At 44.0% G+C, this 20,328-nt stretch overlaps 1 protein-coding gene across 1 annotated transcript; it reads left to right on the top strand.

The window, feature by feature from the left end:
• Window positions 1-741: 741 nt before the first annotated feature.
• Window positions 742-18,871, top strand: LOC138667356 (zinc finger protein 25-like). Its single transcript, XM_069755584.1, has 7 exons — window positions 742-785; window positions 6,584-6,772; window positions 6,902-7,081; window positions 7,164-7,287; window positions 7,371-7,468; window positions 7,667-7,757; window positions 17,715-18,871. Exons 1-7 carry the CDS (start codon window positions 759-761, stop codon window positions 18,821-18,823), a joined length of 1,818 nt encoding a protein of 605 aa, XP_069611685.1. The 5' UTR covers window positions 742-758; the 3' UTR covers window positions 18,824-18,871.
• Window positions 18,872-20,328: the final 1,457 nt, after the last annotated feature.

Raw genomic sequence — 20,328 nt, 5'->3', positions numbered from 1 at the left:
CTACGGACCGGGTCGCCACCGTGACATCCCCTTTAAATACTGGACCCGGTACCGAGTACGCAGCAGTGGTGCACTCCATGTGCACATACCCTAAAGGGAAGGTGAGCTGTGATTTTATTACTCTCTCTGAAGTCCACGCATGGACGTCGCCCTCCATCCTATTACCAAAACCCCACAGCGACTGGAGAGGTGCATGGCTGTATATGACCCTTAGGCCGGGATCACACATGCGAGAAACACGTCCGTGTCTCGCATGTGAAAACCAAGCTCTGGCGCCGTCACTTGGGAGCGGAGCATGCGGCTGCATGTGTTGCTATGCGGCCGCACGCTCCGCTCTGGAGTTCCGGCGCCAGAGCTTGGTTTTCACATGCAAGACGTGTTTCTCGCATGTGTGATCCCGGCCTTAGCCGGACACTGGAAGGGGGTAAATAAGCGAGATTTCGACATTTTAGCTCCTGGTGTGAAGGCGATAGCACAATCATATGCCGCCATATACTAGACGTCCGGTAACCGGTAATAATTCCCTCATGTGTGGGGTCTATTTGTCTCCAGAGAAATCACACGTTACATTCCACACAGAACATTGTGTAGAAAAGGCGGCGCGAGGTAATTGTGCCAGTAGTGAGGGCGAATAATGGCGGAAATGTCACTGACTGAGGAGAAGTTTCCATGTAGCGTCTTCACTGCGGATCACGTGACCCCTGACTCCTCCCTCCTGTGACCTCATCACAGGTCCTGTGCGCACAGAGCAGCCATATATGTGGAGTGCGGCTCTGCAGGTGGAGGTATGTGGAGATTCCCCATTACTGAGCACGGGGACATTAACCCCTTCTGCACGGAGACTCTTTATAAGAATCATAACGTTGTTGTTCTGTTTCCTGTAATAGATACATACGAGCCAACTATGGAGGACAGGAAGTGAGGGAGCGGATTGTTCTCCTAGTACAGGGCCCCTTTCTTGGCCCCACACAGTGTAATGCCCCCATTATGCCCTGTAAGCAGGGTTCTGCCCCACACCCAGCTGCCTCGGGCACTTTACCATGAGCTGGTACCTCAGATTCTTCCCCGCACCCCTTTCCTTTGTTTGGCGCCAAATCTGTTCTGCCTTTGGGGCTCTGGCCTTTATAATATCAGTAACCTGCGTCATCAAGGTCTCTCCGTGCTTGGACCTCCTTATGCCCGTTTGCAGACGTCTCCAGCTGTGCCGCTTGACCCATTGGAAGAATTTAATATGCCATTGAATTTGGATCCAACCCTTTGCATCAATCGGAAGATTTTGCAATCGCATTTACTTTTGGATTAATTATCATGTGCTGTATTTTTATGGAAATAGTGTTGTCTGATATTATGGTATGATTAATTTAATTAGTGATATGGGGCTGCCCTGCGGTAACTTCTGAGGGGAGTATTTGGTGGCGCGCATGTGCCCTGTCTATCCAGCGGCTCCTCGTCTGCTGCGGCATCTTCCCAGCCTCTCACACATGCTTTCCTGCATGCTAGATTGTGCCTGACGCCGGCGGCCGCTGTAGGACCTGCGGAGTGCAGGGCACATGCGCCAAGATACCAATACTATTGGCCGAGACACATCATGTGACCTGTTGTGAATTCTGTGGCAGAGCTCCCTCCTGTGGTCACAAGTGGTACTTCGGCTGATTCTCTCTGTGAGCTTCTGTTGGTGGAGGGAAGTGGTACTGCGGCTTCTGAGTTTCCTCCCTCAGGTGATCTGGTGAGGTCGTTAGGTGCTTCTCTACTTAACTCCACCTGATGCTTTGATCCTGGCTTCCTGTCAATGTTCCAGTGTTGGACTTGCTTTTCCCTGGATCATTCCTGTGGCCTGCTGCTCTGCATAGCTAAGTTCTTCTTTGCTATTTGTTTGCTATTTTTTCTGTCCAGCTTGTCTAATTTGTTGCTGGAAGCTCTGGGACGCAAAGGGTGTACCTCCGTGCCGTTAGTTCGGTACGGAGGGTCTTTTTGCCCCCTTTGCGTGGTTTTCTTTAGGGTTTTGTGTAGACCGCAAAGTTACCTTTTCTCTCCGCGATCTGTTAAGAAAGTCGGGCCTCACTTTGCTGAATCTATTTCATCTCTACGTTTGTCTTTTCATCTTAACTCACAGTCATTATATGTGGGGGGCTGCCTTTTCCTTTGGGGTATTTCTCTGAGGCAAGGTAGGCTTATTTTCTATCTTCAGGCTAGTTAGTTTCTCAGGCTGTGCCGAGTTGCATAGGCAGAGTTAGGCGCAATCCACGGCTGCCTCTAGTGTTGTTTGGAGAGGATTAGGGATTGCGGTCTGCAGAGTTCCCACGTCTCAGAGCTCGTTCTATGATTTTGGGTTATTGTCAGATCACTGTATGTGCTCTGACCGCTATGTCCATTGTAGTACTGAATTGCCTTTCATAACACCACCCCTTCTGAGGTTCCTGAGTTCTTGTCTGATTACCGGGATTTATTTGATGAGCCCAAGTTCGATACCCTACCTCCGCATAGGGATTGTGATTGTGCTATCGATTTGATTCCTGGTAGTAAATTCCCAAAAGGTCGACTGTTTAATTTATCTGTGCCTGAGCACGCCGCTATGCGGAGTTATGTGAAGGAGTCTTTGGAGAAGGGGCATATTCGCCCGTCATCGTCGCCATTGGGAGCAGGGTTCTTTTTTGTAGCCAAGAAGGATGGTTCACTGAGACCTTGTATAGATTACCGCCTTCTAAATAAGATCACGGTTAAATTTCAGTACCCCTTGCCATTGTTATCTGATTTGTTTGCTCGGATTAAGGGGGCTAGTTGGTTCACCAAGATAGATCTTCGTGGTGCGTATAATCTTGTGCGTATTAAGCGAGGCGATGAGTGGAAAACTGCATTTAATACGCCCGAGGGCCATTTTGAGTATCTAGTAATGCCATTCGGACTTGCCAATGCTCCATCAGTGTTTCAGTACTTTATGCATGACATCTTACGAGAGTACCTGGATAAATTCCTGATTGTGTACTTAGATGACATTTTGATCTTCTCGGATGATTGGGAGTCTCATGTGAAGCAGGTCAGAACGGTGTTTCAGGTCCTGCGTGCTAATTCTTTGTTTGTGAAGGGATCAAAGTGTCTCTTTGGTGTTCAGAAGGTTTCATTTTTGGGGTTCATCTTTTCCCCTTCTAATATCGAGATGGATCCTGTTAAGGTCCAAGCCATCCATAATTGGACTCAGCCGACATCTCTGAAGAGTCTGCAAAAGTTCCTGGGCTTTGCTAATTTTTATCGTCGCTTCATCTGCAATTTTTCTAGTATTGCTAAACCATTGATCGATTTGACCAAGAGAGGTGCTGATGTGGTCAATTGGTCTTCTGCTGCGGTGGAAGCTTTTCAAGAGTTGAAGCGTCGTTTTTCTTCTGCCCCTGTGTTGTGTCAACCAGATGTTTCGCTTCCGTTCCAGGTCGAGGTTGATGCTTCTGAGATTGGAGCAGGGGCTGTTTTGTCGCAGAGAAGTTCTGATTGCTCGGTGATGAAACCATGCGCCTTCTTTTCCAGGAAGTTTTCGCCTGCTGAGCGAAATTATGATGTTGGCAATCGAGAGTTGCTGGCCATGAAGTGGGCATTCGAGGAGTGGCGTCATTGGCTTGAAGGAGCTAAGCATCGCGTGGTGGTCTTGACTGATCATAAGAACTTGACTTATCTCGAGTCCGCCAAGCGGTTGAATCCTAGACAAGCTCGTTGGTCGTTGTTTTTTGCCCGTTTTGACTTTGTGATTTCATACCTTCCGGGCTCTAAAAATGTGAAGGCGGATGCTCTGTCTAGGAGTTTTGTACCCGACTCTCCGGGTGTATCTGAGCCGGCGGGTATCCTCAAAGAGGGAGTAATTGTGTCTGCCATTTCCCCTGATTTGCGGCGGGTGCTGCAAAAATTTCAGGCTAATAAACCTGATCGTTGCCCAGCGGAGAAACTGTTTGTCCCTGATAGGTGGACGAATAAAGTTATCTCTGAGGTTCATTGTTCGGTGTTGGCTGGTCATCCTGGAATCTTTGGTACCAGAGAGTTGGTGGCTAGATCCTTTTGGTGGCCATCTCTGTCGCGGGATGTGCGTACTTTTGTGCAGTCCTGTGGGATTTGTGCTCGGGCTAAGCCCTGCTGTTCTCGTGCCAGTGGGTTGCTTTTGCCCTTGCCGGTCCCGAAGAGGCCTTGGACACATATCTCTATGGATTTTATTTCAGATCTTCCCGTCTCTCAAAAGATGTCAGTCATTTGGGTGGTCTGTGATCGCTTCTCTAAGATGGTCCATTTGGTACCCTTGTCTAAATTGCCTTCCTCCTCTGATCTGGTGCCATTGTTTTTCCAGCATGTGGTTCGTTTGCATGGCATTCCGGAGAATATCGTTTCTGACAGAGGTTCCCAGTTTGTTTCGAGGTTTTGGCGAGCCTTTTGTGGTAGGATGGGCATTGACTTGTCTTTTTCCTCGGCTTTCCATCCTCAGACTAATGGCCAGACCGAACGAACCAATCAGACCTTGGAAACATATCTGAGATGCTTTGTTTCTGCTGATCAGGATGACTGGGTGTCCTTTTTGCCTTTGGCTGAGTTCGCCCTTAATAATCGGGCCAGCTCGGCTACCTTGGTTTCACCGTTTTTCTGCAACTCTGGGTTCCATCCTCGTTTCTCTTCAGGGCAGGTTGAGTCTTCGGACTGTCCTGGTGTGGATACTGTGGTGGACAGGTTGCAGCAGATTTGGACTCATGTGGTGGACAATTTGACTTTGTCCCAGGAGAAGGCTCAACGTTTCGCTAATCACAGACGCTGTGTGGGTCCCCGACTTCGGGTTGGGGACTTGGTTTGGTTATCTTCTCGTCATATTCCTATGAGGGTTTCCTCTCCTAAGTTTAAACCTCGTTTTATTGGTCTGTATAGGATTTCTGAGGTTCTTAATCCTGTGTCTTTTCGTCTGACCCTTCCAGATTCATTTTCCATACATAACGTATTCCATAGGTCATTGTTGCGGAGATACGTGGCACCTATGGTTCCATCTGTTGATCCTCCTGCCCCGGTTTTGGTGGAGGGGGAGTTGGAGTATATTGTGGAGAAGATTTTGGATTCTCGTGTTTCAAGGCGGAAACTCCAGTATCTGGTTAAGTGGAAGGGTTATGCTCAGGAAGATAATTCCTGGGTCTTTGCCTCTGATGTCCATGCTCCCAATCTTGTTCGTGCCTTTCATATGGCTCATCCTGGTCGTCCTGGGAGCTCTGGTGAGGGTTCGGTGACCCCTCCTCAAGGGGGGGTACTGTTGTGAATTCTGTGGCAGAGCTCCCTCCTGTGGTCACAAGTGGTACTTCGGCTGGTTCTCTCTGTGAGCTTCCGTTGGTGGAGGAAAGTGGTACTGCGGCTTCTGAGTTTCCTTCCTCAGATGATGTGGTGAAGTCGTTAGGTGCTTCTCTATTTAACTCCACCTAGTGCTTTGATCCTGGCTTCCAGTCAATGTTCTAGTATTGGACCTGTTTCCTCCTGGATCGTTCCTGTGGCCTGCTGCTCTGCATAGCTAAGTTCCTCTTTGCTATTTGTTTGCTGTTTTTTTCTGTCCAGCTTGTCAGTTTGTTTTTTTCTGCTTGCTGGAAGCTCTGGGACGCAGAGGGTGTACCTCCGTGCCGTTAGTTCGGTACGGAGGGTCTTTTTGCCCCCTTTGCGTGGTTTTTGTAGGGTTTTGTGTTGACCGCAAAGTTACCTTTCCTATCCTCGGTCTATTCAGTAAGTCGGGCCTCACTTTGCTGAATCTATTTCATCTCTACGTTTGTCTTTTCATCTTAACTTACAGTCATTATATGTGGGGGGCTGCCTTTTCCTTTGGGGTATTTCTCTGAGGCAAGGTAGGCTTATTTTCTATCTTCAGGCTAGTTAGTTTCTCAGGCTGTGCCGAGTTGCATAGGCAGAGTTAGGCGCAATCCACGGCTGCCTCTAGTGTTGTTTGGAGAGGATTAGGGATTGCGGTCTGCAGAGTTCCCACGTCTCAGAGCTCGTTCTATGATTTTGGGTTATTGTCAGATCACTGTATGTGCTCTGACCGCTATGTCCATTGTAGTACTGAATTGCCTTTCATAACATTGACCGGCGTTAGATGAGTCACCAATGGGATAAAAAGGTCCTTGTGTGCAGTAAGAGTTATCCCCTTGAGAAAGCAACAAACAAACAAGCAAAACGTACGTTGGGGGCTCTGTTGGATTCCTCTGGTGCCATCCACCCCATTCTGGTGTTAGCTGCTGGTAAGCCCAATTTACAGCTACAGTATTTGCTTTGACGAGTACGGTATATGGTTACTTTGGGTCAGCACTTCATTTTTTTTTCTTTAGTGCTACTCATTTTGTTTGGTGCTGGCTGCAGGGAAGTGCTATTGTACAATTTATTCAATTAGACCACACTATTGCTCTATATTAGCACTTTCATTATGGCATGTCTTCCTGATTTATGTGATACTGGCAGCTACGTGGGGTATATGGCACTCCTGATCTTTCGTGTCATCCTGTTGTAATTTTTACTGTGTGTTACACTTTATTAAATTTTCACAATAAAATACTCTTTTTAACCTAAGTACTCCCTTTTCCTCCTAATTTTTCAGGATTCTTCTGATGTTATATTGGCTCATCTTCTGATTCAGGTCTCTAAAATATCGGATCCTCTCAGTGAAGATCTTCTACAAAAGAACATTTTCCTGATTTACCCATCAAAGATGGATATGGCCAGAGACAAGATGGCGGAGAGCATATTACACCTCACCCTAGAGATCCTCTTCCGGCTTACTGGAGAGGTGAGAGATTCTGATGACGTCACATTACATCATTCTTATCTATGGGAATAACAGATGGACAGAACTGGAGAGGTGAGGACTCTGGAAATGTCTGTAGTGAGATTTATTAATGTGTCTCTCCATTACCAGGATTACACAGTGGTGAAGAAGACCTCTAGTGATCGCTGTCAGGACCCTGTGTCTGAGGGAAGGGGAAGACCCCTGAGCCCAATCACGGGGCCTCCACCTCACCCCCTGATCCATGAGGACATCAATGACCAGAAGATCCTAGAACTCATCTACAAGATGATTGAGCTGCTGACTGGAGAGGTGACAGTGCTGGGAATGCTGGGACATTATACAGTAACACTATGAAGGGATCGGGGGATGACGGTATCATTGTATGTGTCAGGTTCCTATAAGGTGTCAGGATGTTGTTGTCTATTTCTCCATGGAGGAGTGGGAGTATTTAGAAGGACACAGAGATCTGTACAAGAACGTCATAATGGAGGTTCCCCAGCCCCTCACATCTCCAGGTAATAGACAGGACTAAATACACACGGCCTATAATTATCTGTATGTAAAGAATGAATTCACTCCCTGTATGTGTTTCCTCCAGATCTATCCAGTAAGAGGACAACACCAGAGAGATGTCCCCGTCCTCTTCTTCCACAGGACTGTAACCAAGAAGATCCCAATGCTCCTCAGGACCATCAGGTAGATGGAGAGAAGGTGTCAGGAGATCTCCCCTATGATGTGTAGACGCCGGTGAAGGTGTTGTGCTCAGTCTTGTTTTATCCACCAGTATTATATATTTTATACTTGTGTAATGAGAGCGGTGGAGATGGCAGGATTAGAGCTGATCATAGATGTGACTTCTCCATCTGTCGGTGACTTTTTCAATATTTGTTTCAGGGTGAAGATCTGACCCATATTAATACTACAGAGACATATGTGAGGGAGGATGAGCGGTATAAAGAGGAGATTCCCACATATGACTACCCAGGTGAGTAGTGACCACTAAATGCAGAGAAGTCACAGATTCTTCTCATCACCGGCTGTGGCGGCTTTATCGGTGGTGTAGTCCGGCCGTATTACCATGATCACCATTTTGCCTCTAGACCACAACATTCTCCTCCACCCAAAACTGTTCAAATGACTTTGGGCATTGAAAGCCCTTTTCTAAAGAGCTTACAACCTGGTAGATCCACCTACCCCCTGGGTTTAGGAGACGCTGTTACCTGCCTAGATCTGTGAATTGCAAAGCCAAATGACAACGTATGTAGAATGTGCTGACAAGATATTATGATGGGCCTGTAAAAGAAAGCGAAGGGTAATGATGCTGTTGGCTTCCTAGAACCCTGAGATCTTATCGGATGAATCTCCCTTCTCTCCCTTCTGTGCTGCTGAATGTGATCATATGGTCCCTACAAGACCAGGTCCAGTCTTTTTGGCCAAACTTCACTTTTATGATCGACAACATTAAATGTGCAGTGAGGCCAAGTGTGAATTTCTGGACAATAACAGAGTTTCCCTTTATCCTGACTTTTCAATTTGTAATAAAACCGACTAACTTCCAGGAGGATTGTGATAATCTACATAAACCCATCACACCGGTGCCATGATATATCTCTGAGCTGTGCGTGGCTGATGGCTGGAATATACATTTATTCCCCCTGCAGGAGATGTGTTGGCTCCAGCCATGGTTTCATGGATTCACTCCACCTCATAAATTACATTGTTTTTGATAATAAGAAATTCAGATTACTGCACAATCTCTCCTGAAATGGGGAGCAATATTATTTGGATCGCCCCCAGACACAGGGCCACGTGTTTCGGTACCGGGCCTCTCTGGTTAGGTTCTGAGGCTGTCACGGTGGCTAGACCTGGTCCGCAACCCTGCTAAGGGGCGTCCAATGAAAGTAGTGGAACAGTCTGTCAGGGGTTCGTGACGCCACCTGTGGTGTTCGGTCAGGGTGACCGACGCTGCTATGGGGTCCGCTGGGGTGATGGAATGGCAGCCGGATGGTATAACTTCCCACAGGTGAAGCATGTCCCCAGGGCTTCCCGGGGGTGTAGTGTTGTGAATTCCGCTCTTGGGCTCCCTCCGGTGGTTTCTAGTGGTATGGTTGCTCCTTGGAGTTAGCTGTCATCAGCTGCCTTCACTTATCGTCTCTTCTGCTCCGCTATTTAAGTCTGGCTCTTTCTTCAGCCTATGCCACTTGTCAATGTTCCTAGCTGGATTCACATCTCTGCTTGGATTCTCCTTGTTTCCTGACCAGTTCTGCAAAGATAAGTTCTGGCTTTGCTCGTTTCAGTCCACATGTTGTGGACTTATTGTTCTGTGCATTCTATATTTGTCCAGCTTGTCATTATGGATTTTTTCTGTTAGCTGGAAGCTCTGGGAAGCAGATTTACCCTCCACACCTTTAGTCAGGTGTGGAGATTTTGTAAACTCTGTGTGGATTGTTTTGTAGTTTTTATACTGACCGCACAGTATCCTTTCCTGTCCTATCTATCAAGCTAGACTGGCCTCCTATGCTAAAATCTGATTTCATTTCTGCGTATGTTATTTTCCCCTCCTCTCACCGTCAATATTTGTGGGGGGCTATCTTTCCTTTGGGGATTTTCTCTGAGGCAAGATAGGTTTCCTGTTTCCATCTTTAGGGGAAGTTAGATCTTAGGCTGTGCCGAGGGGTCTAGGAAGCGTCAGGTACCCCCCACGGCTATTTCTAGTTGCGCTGCTAGGTTCAGGGTCTGCGGTCAGTACAGATACCACTTCCTTCAGAGCTTGTCTCATGTTGTTCCTAAACCACCAGATCATAACAGTGTAGGTGGCAATGGTGTGAGGTGCAGTCAATAATGAGGACACAAGGTTGCAGTCTCTTTACCTCTTTACTGAAGGCTTCAGGATCCTCAATCCAGAGTACGTTTAACAGGGCTCTCAGAGACCGGCCGGTCCGATGGGCACGTCCAGAGTTTCCTTCACAGATGGAAATCGTTGCCTACCAATAGCGCCTGTGTGTTGTAGTCCTATCCTGCTGAGCATTCGGAATAGTCCTCACAACTGCTGTTCTCGTTCGTTCTCTACAGCTCTCTCTCTCGTTCTTTGGTTCCAGATGTTGCTAGTTTCTAACGTCCCCCAGATATGTTATGGCTAGGACGCCACCCATATGACGGGAAGGCTTGGAGGTCTTCCGGGACCCTAGAGACGCCCCTCTCCCAATGTTGCCCCCTATGTTTTCGTAGGTGTAGTAAGGTAGACAGCCAACCTATGACTAGCTGTCCAGCGGAGTTTGAAGTAAGGCCTGAAGTCAGTTACTCCTACGGTGTTCCGGCCACCGACTACGCGCCTCAGTAAGATGTTGCCTTTGTCTCTCTCGGCACGACTCTTACTGGCTCTCCTTTGTGCTTGATCTCGTTTACACTGTTCCACAATATCCTTCCCTTCGTGTCTCTTTCTTAGGATACCGCCGCAGGGTGTGCAGGCGCGGTTCCGTTACGTTCTGCTCTGTTCGCTAGGCACCTGCCAGGTTCCCACGCCCGACAGGGGCCCCCCTGTGCCTTCTCCCTGCAACACCCCCTGCCACGGGATGTTGCATGGGTCCAACCCAGTCAGCTTCTAACTAACTTCCTCCCCAGCACCTAGTTTTACCAGTGTGAGGAGTGGCCCAATAAATAAAGCCTTTTTCTCCCCCTAGTGGCCGGAGTGTGAAGTGTAATGTGTTCTGTTGATACCTGGTCAGGAGAACTCCTTAGTGCCATCAGACGTACCGCTACTCCCCTAGCGGTAGAGTGCCATACTGCAACGACCAGGTCTCTGGGGCGCTGCATATTGCCTCTAATCTTCTGGTCAGGATTCATAGTAGCTCCAATGGTCCACCATAAATGAATGCAACTCTGGTTTACTGTTGTGTAATCTGTATTTGTAGTTTTCAGTTAATGAGATTCTCGTGCTTTGGGGCAGGGCTTTATGTGGAGCTTTGGGGCGGGGCTTTGTGGTGCTCTGGGGTGGGGCTGTGGGCGGGGCTTTATGTAGTTCTCTGTTTACATATTCATCTGTATCGGCTTATGACAGGTCGCTGATCCCTCACTAACCTGCCCCCAATTTTTGCAGAATGCATAAAATAGTGTTGATATTATTGTTGATAATGCCTATAATATTGTGGCTATTATGAGGCTTAGGAAGAAAAATTACATCCAGCAAAATGTCATCAGCGGCGCCTGTCCAGTAGCATCTATCTCTTACTTATAGATGCTACTGCGCATCTACTTATCATTGCTATTATATGCATTATGTAAAAATGGGGGGCAGGTCAGTGAGGGACCAGCGACCTATCATAAGCCAATAGAGATGAATATATAATCAGAGCACCACAAAGCCCCGCCCGCAGCCCCGCCCCAGAGGACGAGGATCTCATTAACTGAAAACTACAAATACAGATAAAACTACAACCACAAGACGGATTTCATCACCAGGTATCAGTGTAATCAGTATAACGGCACCGACCTGACAGTGTCTGTAGTCACTGAGCACAATCCTGCTGACAGGTTCCCTTTAAGACTTCTCCGCTCTGCACTATTATACACAGTTCTCTTTAAATGTGTAATATTTCTTCTTGAAACTCATCTGACAGAAAATATTGGAGCTTCCATAGTTTAGATTGTGAAGTCACCGAGCCCCGTGCTCTAATTCCCCCAGAGAGGTTTCACCACTAGCTGCTCATTTATTACTGATGGAGACTGTTCAGTTTGAGCATTTCAGTAGATGTTATTGTCTGTAGTCAGTTTTTGATTACAGTAATGTCCAGAATACTCTGATTTATCCTCTTCCCGCAGCCAGTTTTGTGCTCTTAATCAGGCCCCATTTTTACAATCTGACCTGTGTCGCTTTATGTGGAGATAACTTTGGAATTATTCACAAAGGATAATAGAAAACAAATGGATCTTACAAATTATTTTCCAACTTCTCACAATACCCTACATACGATTGTATACTACTCTCTGGGCACACGGCAGTGTTCAGAAGGGAAGGAGCGCCATTTAGCTGTTTGAATGCAGATCTAGCTGGAATAGTTTGCAGACACAATGTATCGGGAGCAATGTTCATGGTCAACTGGCAGCTCAAAAGATCTCCACCATGAACACGCTTGGCACTATCTTCTCTGCTTTCCATATCCCAAGGATTGCCTTGCTCATCGCCCTTTAACACCATTACATGGATCTGGACTTACACTGGGACCCCTAGGCTTGGACCATGGTGTTACCTGCTGCTCTGTGGTATTAGATGGCAAGAAGAATAGTCAGGTAGCTGGGTCAGAACCAGAAGGACAGAATACAGAATCAGAAGACACGAGTAGTCAGTAAACGGGCCACGGTCACAACAGGAAACAAATACACAAGCCACAAGCTGAGCACAGAGGACTGAACCAGAGGAGAACAAAGGCTGTTTCTGGCAGATTCCGGCCATGTGCTTTGAGCTTTAGTAGGGTGTGGTACTTTCCAATTGGCTGAAGTAGGGAGCAGTTTACTCCAGCTGGACAGCAGGAACAGATCCCAGATGAGATTGGACACACCATATGCAGAAGCCCTAATATGACTAAATGACAGAAAACCAGAATAGTTGAAATCCCCATAAAGTGATTCCATTTTATAAATTATTAACTGAGGGATATAATCTATACATATGTGGTCAAAATTGTTGGTACTCCTCGTTTAATGACGAAAAAACCCACAATGGTCACAGAAATAACTTGAATCTGACAAAAGAAAGAAGAAATTAAAGATCTATGAAAATGAACAAATGAAAGTCAGACATTGCTTTTCAACCATGCTTCACCATCCACCTCTCGTGTCTCCCCTTTTCCTCATAGTTTGTAAGCTTGCGAGCAGGGCCCTCATTCCTCTTGGTATCTATTTTGAACTGTGATCTCTGTTATGCTGTAATGTCTATTGTCTGTACAAGTCCCCTCTATAATTTGTAAAGCGCTGCTGAATATGTTGGCGCTATATAAATAAAAATTATTATTATTATTATTATTATGCTTCCACAGAATTAAAAAAAAATAAATAAAACTCATGAAATAGACCTGGACAGAAATGATGGTACCCGTGAAAATAATGTGACAAAAGGGACATGTTAAATCGCAGTGTGTCCACTAATTGGCGTCACAGGTGTCTACAATCTTGGAATCAGTGAGTGGCCTGTATATAGGGCTACAGATACTCACTGTACTGTTTGGTGACATGGTGAGTATCACACTCAACATGAACCAGAGGAAGCGAAGGAAAGAGTTGTCTCAGGAGATTAGAAAGAAAATTATAGACAAACATGTTAAAGGTAAAAGTTATAAGACCATCTCCAAGCAGCTTGATGTTCCTGTGACTACAGTTGCAGATATTATTCAGAAATGTAGGATCCACGGGACTGTAGCCGACCTCCCTCCAAAATACCTGTCGAGAGGTGCAGAAGTCTCCTTGACAGTTTCATGAATCGTTTGATTGCAGCGATTGCCTCAAAAGGTTGTGCACCAAATATTAACCCTTTCGCGCCAGAGCCTGTTTTTGCCTTCGTGACCGGGCCAATTTTTTCAATTCTGACCAGTGTCACTTTATGAAGTCATAACTCTAACGCTTCAACAAATCCTGTTGATTCTGAGAATGTTTTCTTGTGACATATTGTACTTTGTGATAATGGTAAAATAAACATTTACTTTTCTTTCACAAAACTTTTCATTTAGACCTAATTGTTTTATACTTTCGCAAGAGTAACAGGAGAAAATGGACTATACTTTTTTTTTTGCAATTTTTCCTGAGCACGCGGATACCACATATGTGGGGGAAATCTACTGTTTGGGTTCACGGCAGAGCTCGGAAGGGAAGGTGTGCCATTTGACTTTTTGAATGTATAATATGTTGGAATAATTAGCGGTTGCCATGTCATGTTTGGAGAGCCCCTGATGTGCCTAAACAGTGGAAACACCCCACAAGTGACACCATTTGGGAAACTAGACCCGTTAGGGAAGTTATCTGGATGTGTATTGAGCACCTTGAACCCACAGGTGCTTCATAGAAGTTTATAATGTAGAGCTGTGGAAAGAAGAAAAAAATAACATTTTTCACAAATCTTTTTAGCTCCATATTTTGGATTTTCATTAGGGTAACAGGAGAAATTGCTCCATACAATTTGTTGGTCAATTCCTCCTGAGAACGTCGATACCCCATATGTAGGTGAATTCTACTGTTCGGGCGCACGGCAGAGCTCAGAAGGGAAGGAGCACCATATTGGAGAGCAGATTTTTCTGGAATTGCTTGTGGGTGACATGTCACATTGTCAGAGCCCCTGAGGAGGCAGAACAGCATAAGCCCCCAAAAGTGACTGCATTTTACAAAATACTTCCCTGAATGAATTCTTCTAGTGGTGCAGTGAGCAAACTGACATCACAGCTGTTCCATAGAAAATTACACCATTGGGCAGTGAAGAAAAAATAATTACATTTTTACCACTAAAATGTTGTTTTACAATGTAAAATCTGGGGTTAAAATAGGTAGATAGGTAAATGGTCACTACACCCATAGATGAATTCGCAGAGGGGTGTCATTTCAAAAATGGGGTCACTTCAGGGAGGATTCTACTGTTATGGCACTTTGGAGAGCTGCTAAGTGCCAGAACAACAGAATTCCCCCTGAAGTGAACACATTTTGGAAATGACACCCCTCTGGGAATTCATCTCTGGATATAGTGACCATTTTCACTACATGGATGATTTCCAGTAACATGTAGTGGAAGTTTTAGTGCAAAAACTGCAAAAATGTCATTGTAGTGCCCAATATATTGTGCCCAGCTTGTGTCTCTGGAGATTGTAAATCAGCCATGGAGACATAAGGCCGGCAATGATGGGCATTGTGGGCAATAATAGCGGGTATCATGCCTCATTCCTCTCTTGGAACATACACAACATCTTCTCTGGGGGTTCTTTCTTGTTTCTTTTGCTGGAATTAGTGCAATAAAATGTCCCTCAGTGAGTCTTCTGACATCTTCAGATTCTAAAGGATTGTCGGGGATAATCAAGGAAAGTATCTGCATTTCCGGCTTTTTTTGTATAACACAAAAGAATTATATGAGGCCACCTAAAACAAATAAATGACTAACTTTTTATACCAGGTATATGATTTTCTTGATACCCGGTATGGCTGTAGAACGTGATCTGCAAGGTCCGGACCCCCCATATATTTGTTGTAGTCAATGACAGACACAGGTTTTCGAGTAGTGGATCCCTGTTGGTCCGCAGTAGCCCTTGTGGCATCTGTGTGGATCGAGCTCAGGATAAAAATATCTTTATCCTTATACTTAAGGGCAAGCATCTATCCATTGTGTAAAGCCCCTGACTGCCCCTTTCGGACCTTATTTTTTACCAATGATTGTGGAAACCCCTGACGGTTTTTGCGAATGGTCCCAGAAGGCCTCATGTTATGTTCAAAAAGACTTTTAAATAGGGGTTTGCTGGTGTAGTAGTTGTCAACATACAGATTGTAGCCTTTTTGTAATAATGGAGTTATCAGCTCCCAAACGGTTTTCCAGATGTCCCCAGATAAGGAGGGCATCCTGGTGGGTTTAGTTGGCCATCTTTCCTCTCATAAATGCAAAAAACTGATGTATATCCGGTTGAACTCTCGCACATTTTATAGAGCTTTATTCCGAAACTTGCTCTGTTAGAAGGAATAAATTGCTTGAGGTGCAGTCTTCCTTTGAATTTTACAAGGGACGCATCAATGGAAATGTTTTCTGTTGGGGTGTAAAGCTTTAAGAACTTGTCTGTCAAGTCTTTGATGATGGGTCTGATTTTGAATATTCTGTCATGATCTGGGGAATTTCTGGGCAGGCATTGACTATTGTCGTTAAAATGCCAAAATCTCATGAGCATTTCATAACGGGTCCTAAGAAGAGCGGCAGAAAACATTGGGGTGGCTTGAACAGGGCAGTTGGACCAATAGGACCGAATGCTCCTTTTTTTTTTTTTAACAAGCCCCATAGCGAATGTAAGACCTATAAATTTTTCATTTCTAGGACATTAGTTGGTGTCCATAAATTTGACCTAGCATAATAGGATCATGGATTCTGACTGATGACTTGAGACGCATATAAATTTGTTTGTAGGACAATATGCTCTAGCAAGCTAATAGAAAACTTTCAAGTGACAAGACTGACCACACCAAATTATTGGCGAGACAATTGAGAAAAGCCTAATTCTTTAGCCTAACCCTAACTTTAGATTAAACCCTAACCCTAACTTTAGCCTAACAGTAACCCTAGCCTAACAGTAACCCTAAATTTTGCCTAACAGTAACCCTGACAGTAACCCTAACTTTATCCCCAACACTAACCTTAATTATAGCACTAACCCTAACCTGCCTTATCTGTTTTTTTACTTTATAACAAGATCACTGACTGACACAGCTGCTGCCAGCTGCACCTGTAACACTGTTTCTCCTCTAATCTCTCACTGACAGGAGATCTGAGGAGAAACAGCGTTTTTATGAAGCAGATCGCCCGGGAAAGTTCGTTGCTATAACACACTTTCCTAGTGATTTTTCTCATTGGCTGGTGTGACACTGACGTCATCAGGACCTTAATCAATCAGGTCTCGATGAGGTCAGGGGTCCCATGAAGCGTTGTGCGCCGGAATCCCCTCGTTATAAGGTGGGGGACCCAATGAGCACAAAACCGCCGACCGTGGACAAACGTCGGCGCTGCACAAAGCCCTGCTAGCGCCAAAGTTTATCTACATTGTTGGTCACAAAGCTGTTAAGTTAAGGGTACCATCACTTCTGTCCAGGCATATAAGTTTTATTTTTTTTTAAAATCTGTGGAAACCTGGTTGAAAAGCAATGTCTGACTTTCATTTGTTCATTTTCATACATTTTTAATTTATTATTAATTTTGTCAGAATCAAGTTATTTCTATCATCATTGTGGGTTTTTCTGTCATTAAATGAGGGGTACCAACAATTTTGATCACGTGTGCTGGAGGAATTAATATTTTGACTCCACAGCCACTTTCCAGAAATGAACACGCAGTGGATGTTGGAGAGTGAAAATTACACATTTGCCATTTTATTACCCAGCACATAGTGCCCAGATTGTGCTCCAGGAGACACACACTGCAAATTAAGTGGATTCTTCTCACTATAAGATTGCTAAATACAGGGATCCTAAATGTTGTTTGAGCACACTGCAAGACTCAGAAATGAGAGCGGATTTTTCTGGATTGGTTTATAGAAACTCTTGCTTTTTAACAACCTTTGAGCCACTAATAGTGTGGGAACCTCTGTTTTTCCATTGACGGATGATGGACTTGAGTGGGGACTAGTGATGAGTGAATATACTCGTTACTCAAGATTTGTCGAGCACGCTCGGATGTCCTCCGAGTATTTTTTAGTGCTCAGAGATTTAATTTTTATTGCCGCAGCTGAATGATTTACATCTGTTAGCCAGCATAAGTACATGTGGGGATTCCCTAGCAACCAGGCAACCCCCACATGTACTTATGCTGGCCAACAGATGTAAATCATTCAGCTGCGACAATAAAAACTAAATCTCGGAGCACTAAAAAATACTCGGAGGACACCCGAGCGTGCTCGAGAAATCTCGAGTAACGAGTATATTCGCTCATCACTAGTGGGAATTGTTTTTGTGAGATAAGAATTAGTATTATTTTCACCAACATAACATTGATTGGTTTCTTTTTATTCGATATTTGGGAGGCAGAATGAACAAAACAGTTGAACACCACACACTACTGGTTCATCCAACAAGTTTTTCTATTAGACTGTGAACTGTCATTGTCTTGGATAAATAATTAAAGTTTTTTTTTTACATAGCTTGCCATTTTTATGGACAGTTTAAGTAGAAATGTTCAAAAACTCAAGGATATTTTATTTAAAAAATTATTTGTTTATCTTAGCAGATGACTGTACCAGGAGATCAGAGGGACAGTTGACATCTTCAGTTTTTAAATCTGATGATCTTGAGATCCTACAAGATACAACTGAAGTGATTGCTGTTACTCCAGATATATCATCATCCATTCACAGCAAAGATCTGTCATCTGATCCTATGAAACAGGTCCCATCTTCTGTTTCATTACTGACTACTAAGGAAAATCAAATTCACAAAAGAGGCATTAAAAAACAAACTGCTCCTAAAACAGAGAAGTCATTTTCATGTTCAGAATGTGGGAAATGTTTTACATGGAAATCACATTTTGTTACACACCAAAGAACCCACACAGGGGAGAAGTCATTTTCATGTTCAGAATGTGGGAAATGTTTTATCATGAAAGGAAATCTTGTTACGCACCAAAGAATCCACACAGGAGACAAGCCATATTCATGTTCAGAATGTGGGAAATGTTTTATTCAAAAATCAGATTTGGTTTATCACCATAGAACTCACACAGGGGAGAAGCCTTTTTCATGTTCAGAATGTGGGAAATGTTTTAACCGGATTTCAGATTTGGTTAATCACCATAAAGCTCACACAGGGGAGAAGCCTTTTTCCTGTTCAGAATGTGGGAAATGTTTTGCACATAAATCACAATTTGTTAACCACCAGAGAACTCACACCGGGGAGAAGCCTTTTTCATGTTCAGAATGTGGGAAATGTTTTAACCAGAAATGGAATCTTGATGGACACCAAAGAACTCACACAGGGGAGAAGCCTTTTTCATGTTCAGAATGTGGGAAATGTTTTATCCTGAAAGGGAATCTTGTTAGTCACCAGAGAACTCACACAGGGGAGAAGCCTTTTTCTTGTTCAGAATGTGGGAAATGTTTTAAATTGAAATCAGATCTTGATCGCCATAAAAGAACCCACACAGGGGAGAAGCCTTTTTCCTGTTCAGAATGTGGGAAATGTTTTAACCAGAAATCACATCTTGTTAGTCACCATAGAACTCACACAGGGGAGAAGTCTTTTTCCTGTTCAGAATGTGGGAAATGTTTTAAATGGAAAGTGCTTCTTGGTAGACATCAGAGCAGTCACACAGAGGAGAAGCGTTTTACATTTTCTTAATGTGGGAAATATTTTACTTGGAAATCAGCTGTTAATAAACATCAGAGACGTCACATAGGAGAGAAGCCTTTTTTATGTTCATAATGTTGGAATAGTTTTAGCCAAAATTGAATCTTCTTAAATGGGTTGTCCCTTGTCATTCCTCATGTTTGCTGACAAAAGGATAAAACTAAACTTTATTAATTCCAAATGTAAAACTATATCCATAATTTACCCCCTGAAAGTTAGTCAGTAGGAGACTAATAGAAAAAACATGTACCCCACAATTCAGTATATAGGGTGAGGTGACGTATACACACTCACTCTCCAAGCCTCTCATTTCTACGGGTTTCATCATCCTCATCGGTAGACTAATACTGATCTATATTCAAGTGAGACTAGACAAAAAACAAATAAAATCATTTTATCTGAAATAGTCAGAAAACCAGCCACATATTGGCAGATCCCAGACCTCAAACTATATACTTCGTAAGTTTATATGCCACTCCAGTGTCAGGAATAGATAGTATGTGACAATACAGTATAATTCTTGTGTTTTCTCTTATAGGGACTGCCCTAGATTGGTATTGTAACAGCTGTTAATTAGTAGTGCAGACAAATTGTCCTAGACTAAACTCCGTTTTCAGACGGCCCAATATGTACCACTTAGGGAAAACTTACCTGCTCCAAAGATCAATAGCAGCTTCTAAGTAATGGCCATGCTGCGGTCTGTCAAGGAATGAGTACAATATTGTTATAAAGACTAGGGATGTGTGCAATCATAATGTCTGGAAGATCTGTGCCATTATTTAGTATGAATATGGAGATTATCTCTGAAAGTTAAGTGTTCCCTGAGCGGTATATACTGTATTTTCACATGCTATCTATTCCTGACACTGGAGTGGCTTATAAACTTACGAAGTATATATTTTGAGGTCTGGGATCTTCCAATATGTGGCTAGTTTTCTGTTTCAGAAAACATGATACATGATTTTAGTTTTTTTTCGGCTAGTCTCGCTTGAATATACAGTAGGTCAATATTAAATAGTCCCCTGATGAATGAATGAATGAATGAATCCAATGAATTAATTTCTCTGAACCCCTTTACCCCCAAGGGTGGTTTGCACGTTATTGACCGGGCCAATTTTTAAATTCTGACCACTGAACCTTTATGAGGTTATAACTCTGGAATGCTCCAATGGATCCTGAAGATTCTGACATTGTTTTCTTGTACATATTGTACTTCATGATAGTTGTCAAATTTCTTTGATATTACCTGCGTTTATTTGTGAAAAAAATGGAAATTTGACTTTTCAATGCAAAATTGGCTGGAATTGAGATAGGACTCAATGTCGCGTTTGGAGAGCCCCTGATGTGTCTAAACAATGAAACCCTGCAAAAGTGACACCATTTTGGAAAGTAGACCCCCTAAGAAACTTATCTAGATGTGTGGTAAGCACTTTGACTCACCAAGTGCTTCACAGAAGTTTATAATGTAGAGCCGTGAAAATGAAAAATCATCATTT

Source organism: Ranitomeya imitator, chromosome 2 (assembly GCF_032444005.1).
Source record: "Ranitomeya imitator isolate aRanImi1 chromosome 2, aRanImi1.pri, whole genome shotgun sequence".
Classification (NCBI taxonomy): domain Eukaryota; kingdom Metazoa; phylum Chordata; class Amphibia; order Anura; family Dendrobatidae; genus Ranitomeya; species Ranitomeya imitator.
The sequence above is the reverse complement of the archived record's forward strand: the minus strand, read 5'-3'. Positions and strand labels throughout refer to the sequence as shown.

Excerpts from the sequence above, each read along its gene's own strand:
- LOC138667356 (XM_069755584.1), top strand. The coding sequence starts at position 759 with ATGTGGAGTGCGGCTCTGCAGGTGGAG. Across the intron at positions 7,469-7,666 it reads ATGCTCCTCAGGACCATCAG|GGTGAAGATCTGACCCATAT; the intron begins GTAGATGGAGAG and ends TATTTGTTTCAG. Across the intron at positions 7,758-17,714 it reads TCCCACATATGACTACCCAG|CAGATGACTGTACCAGGAGA; the intron begins GTGAGTAGTGAC and ends TGTTTATCTTAG.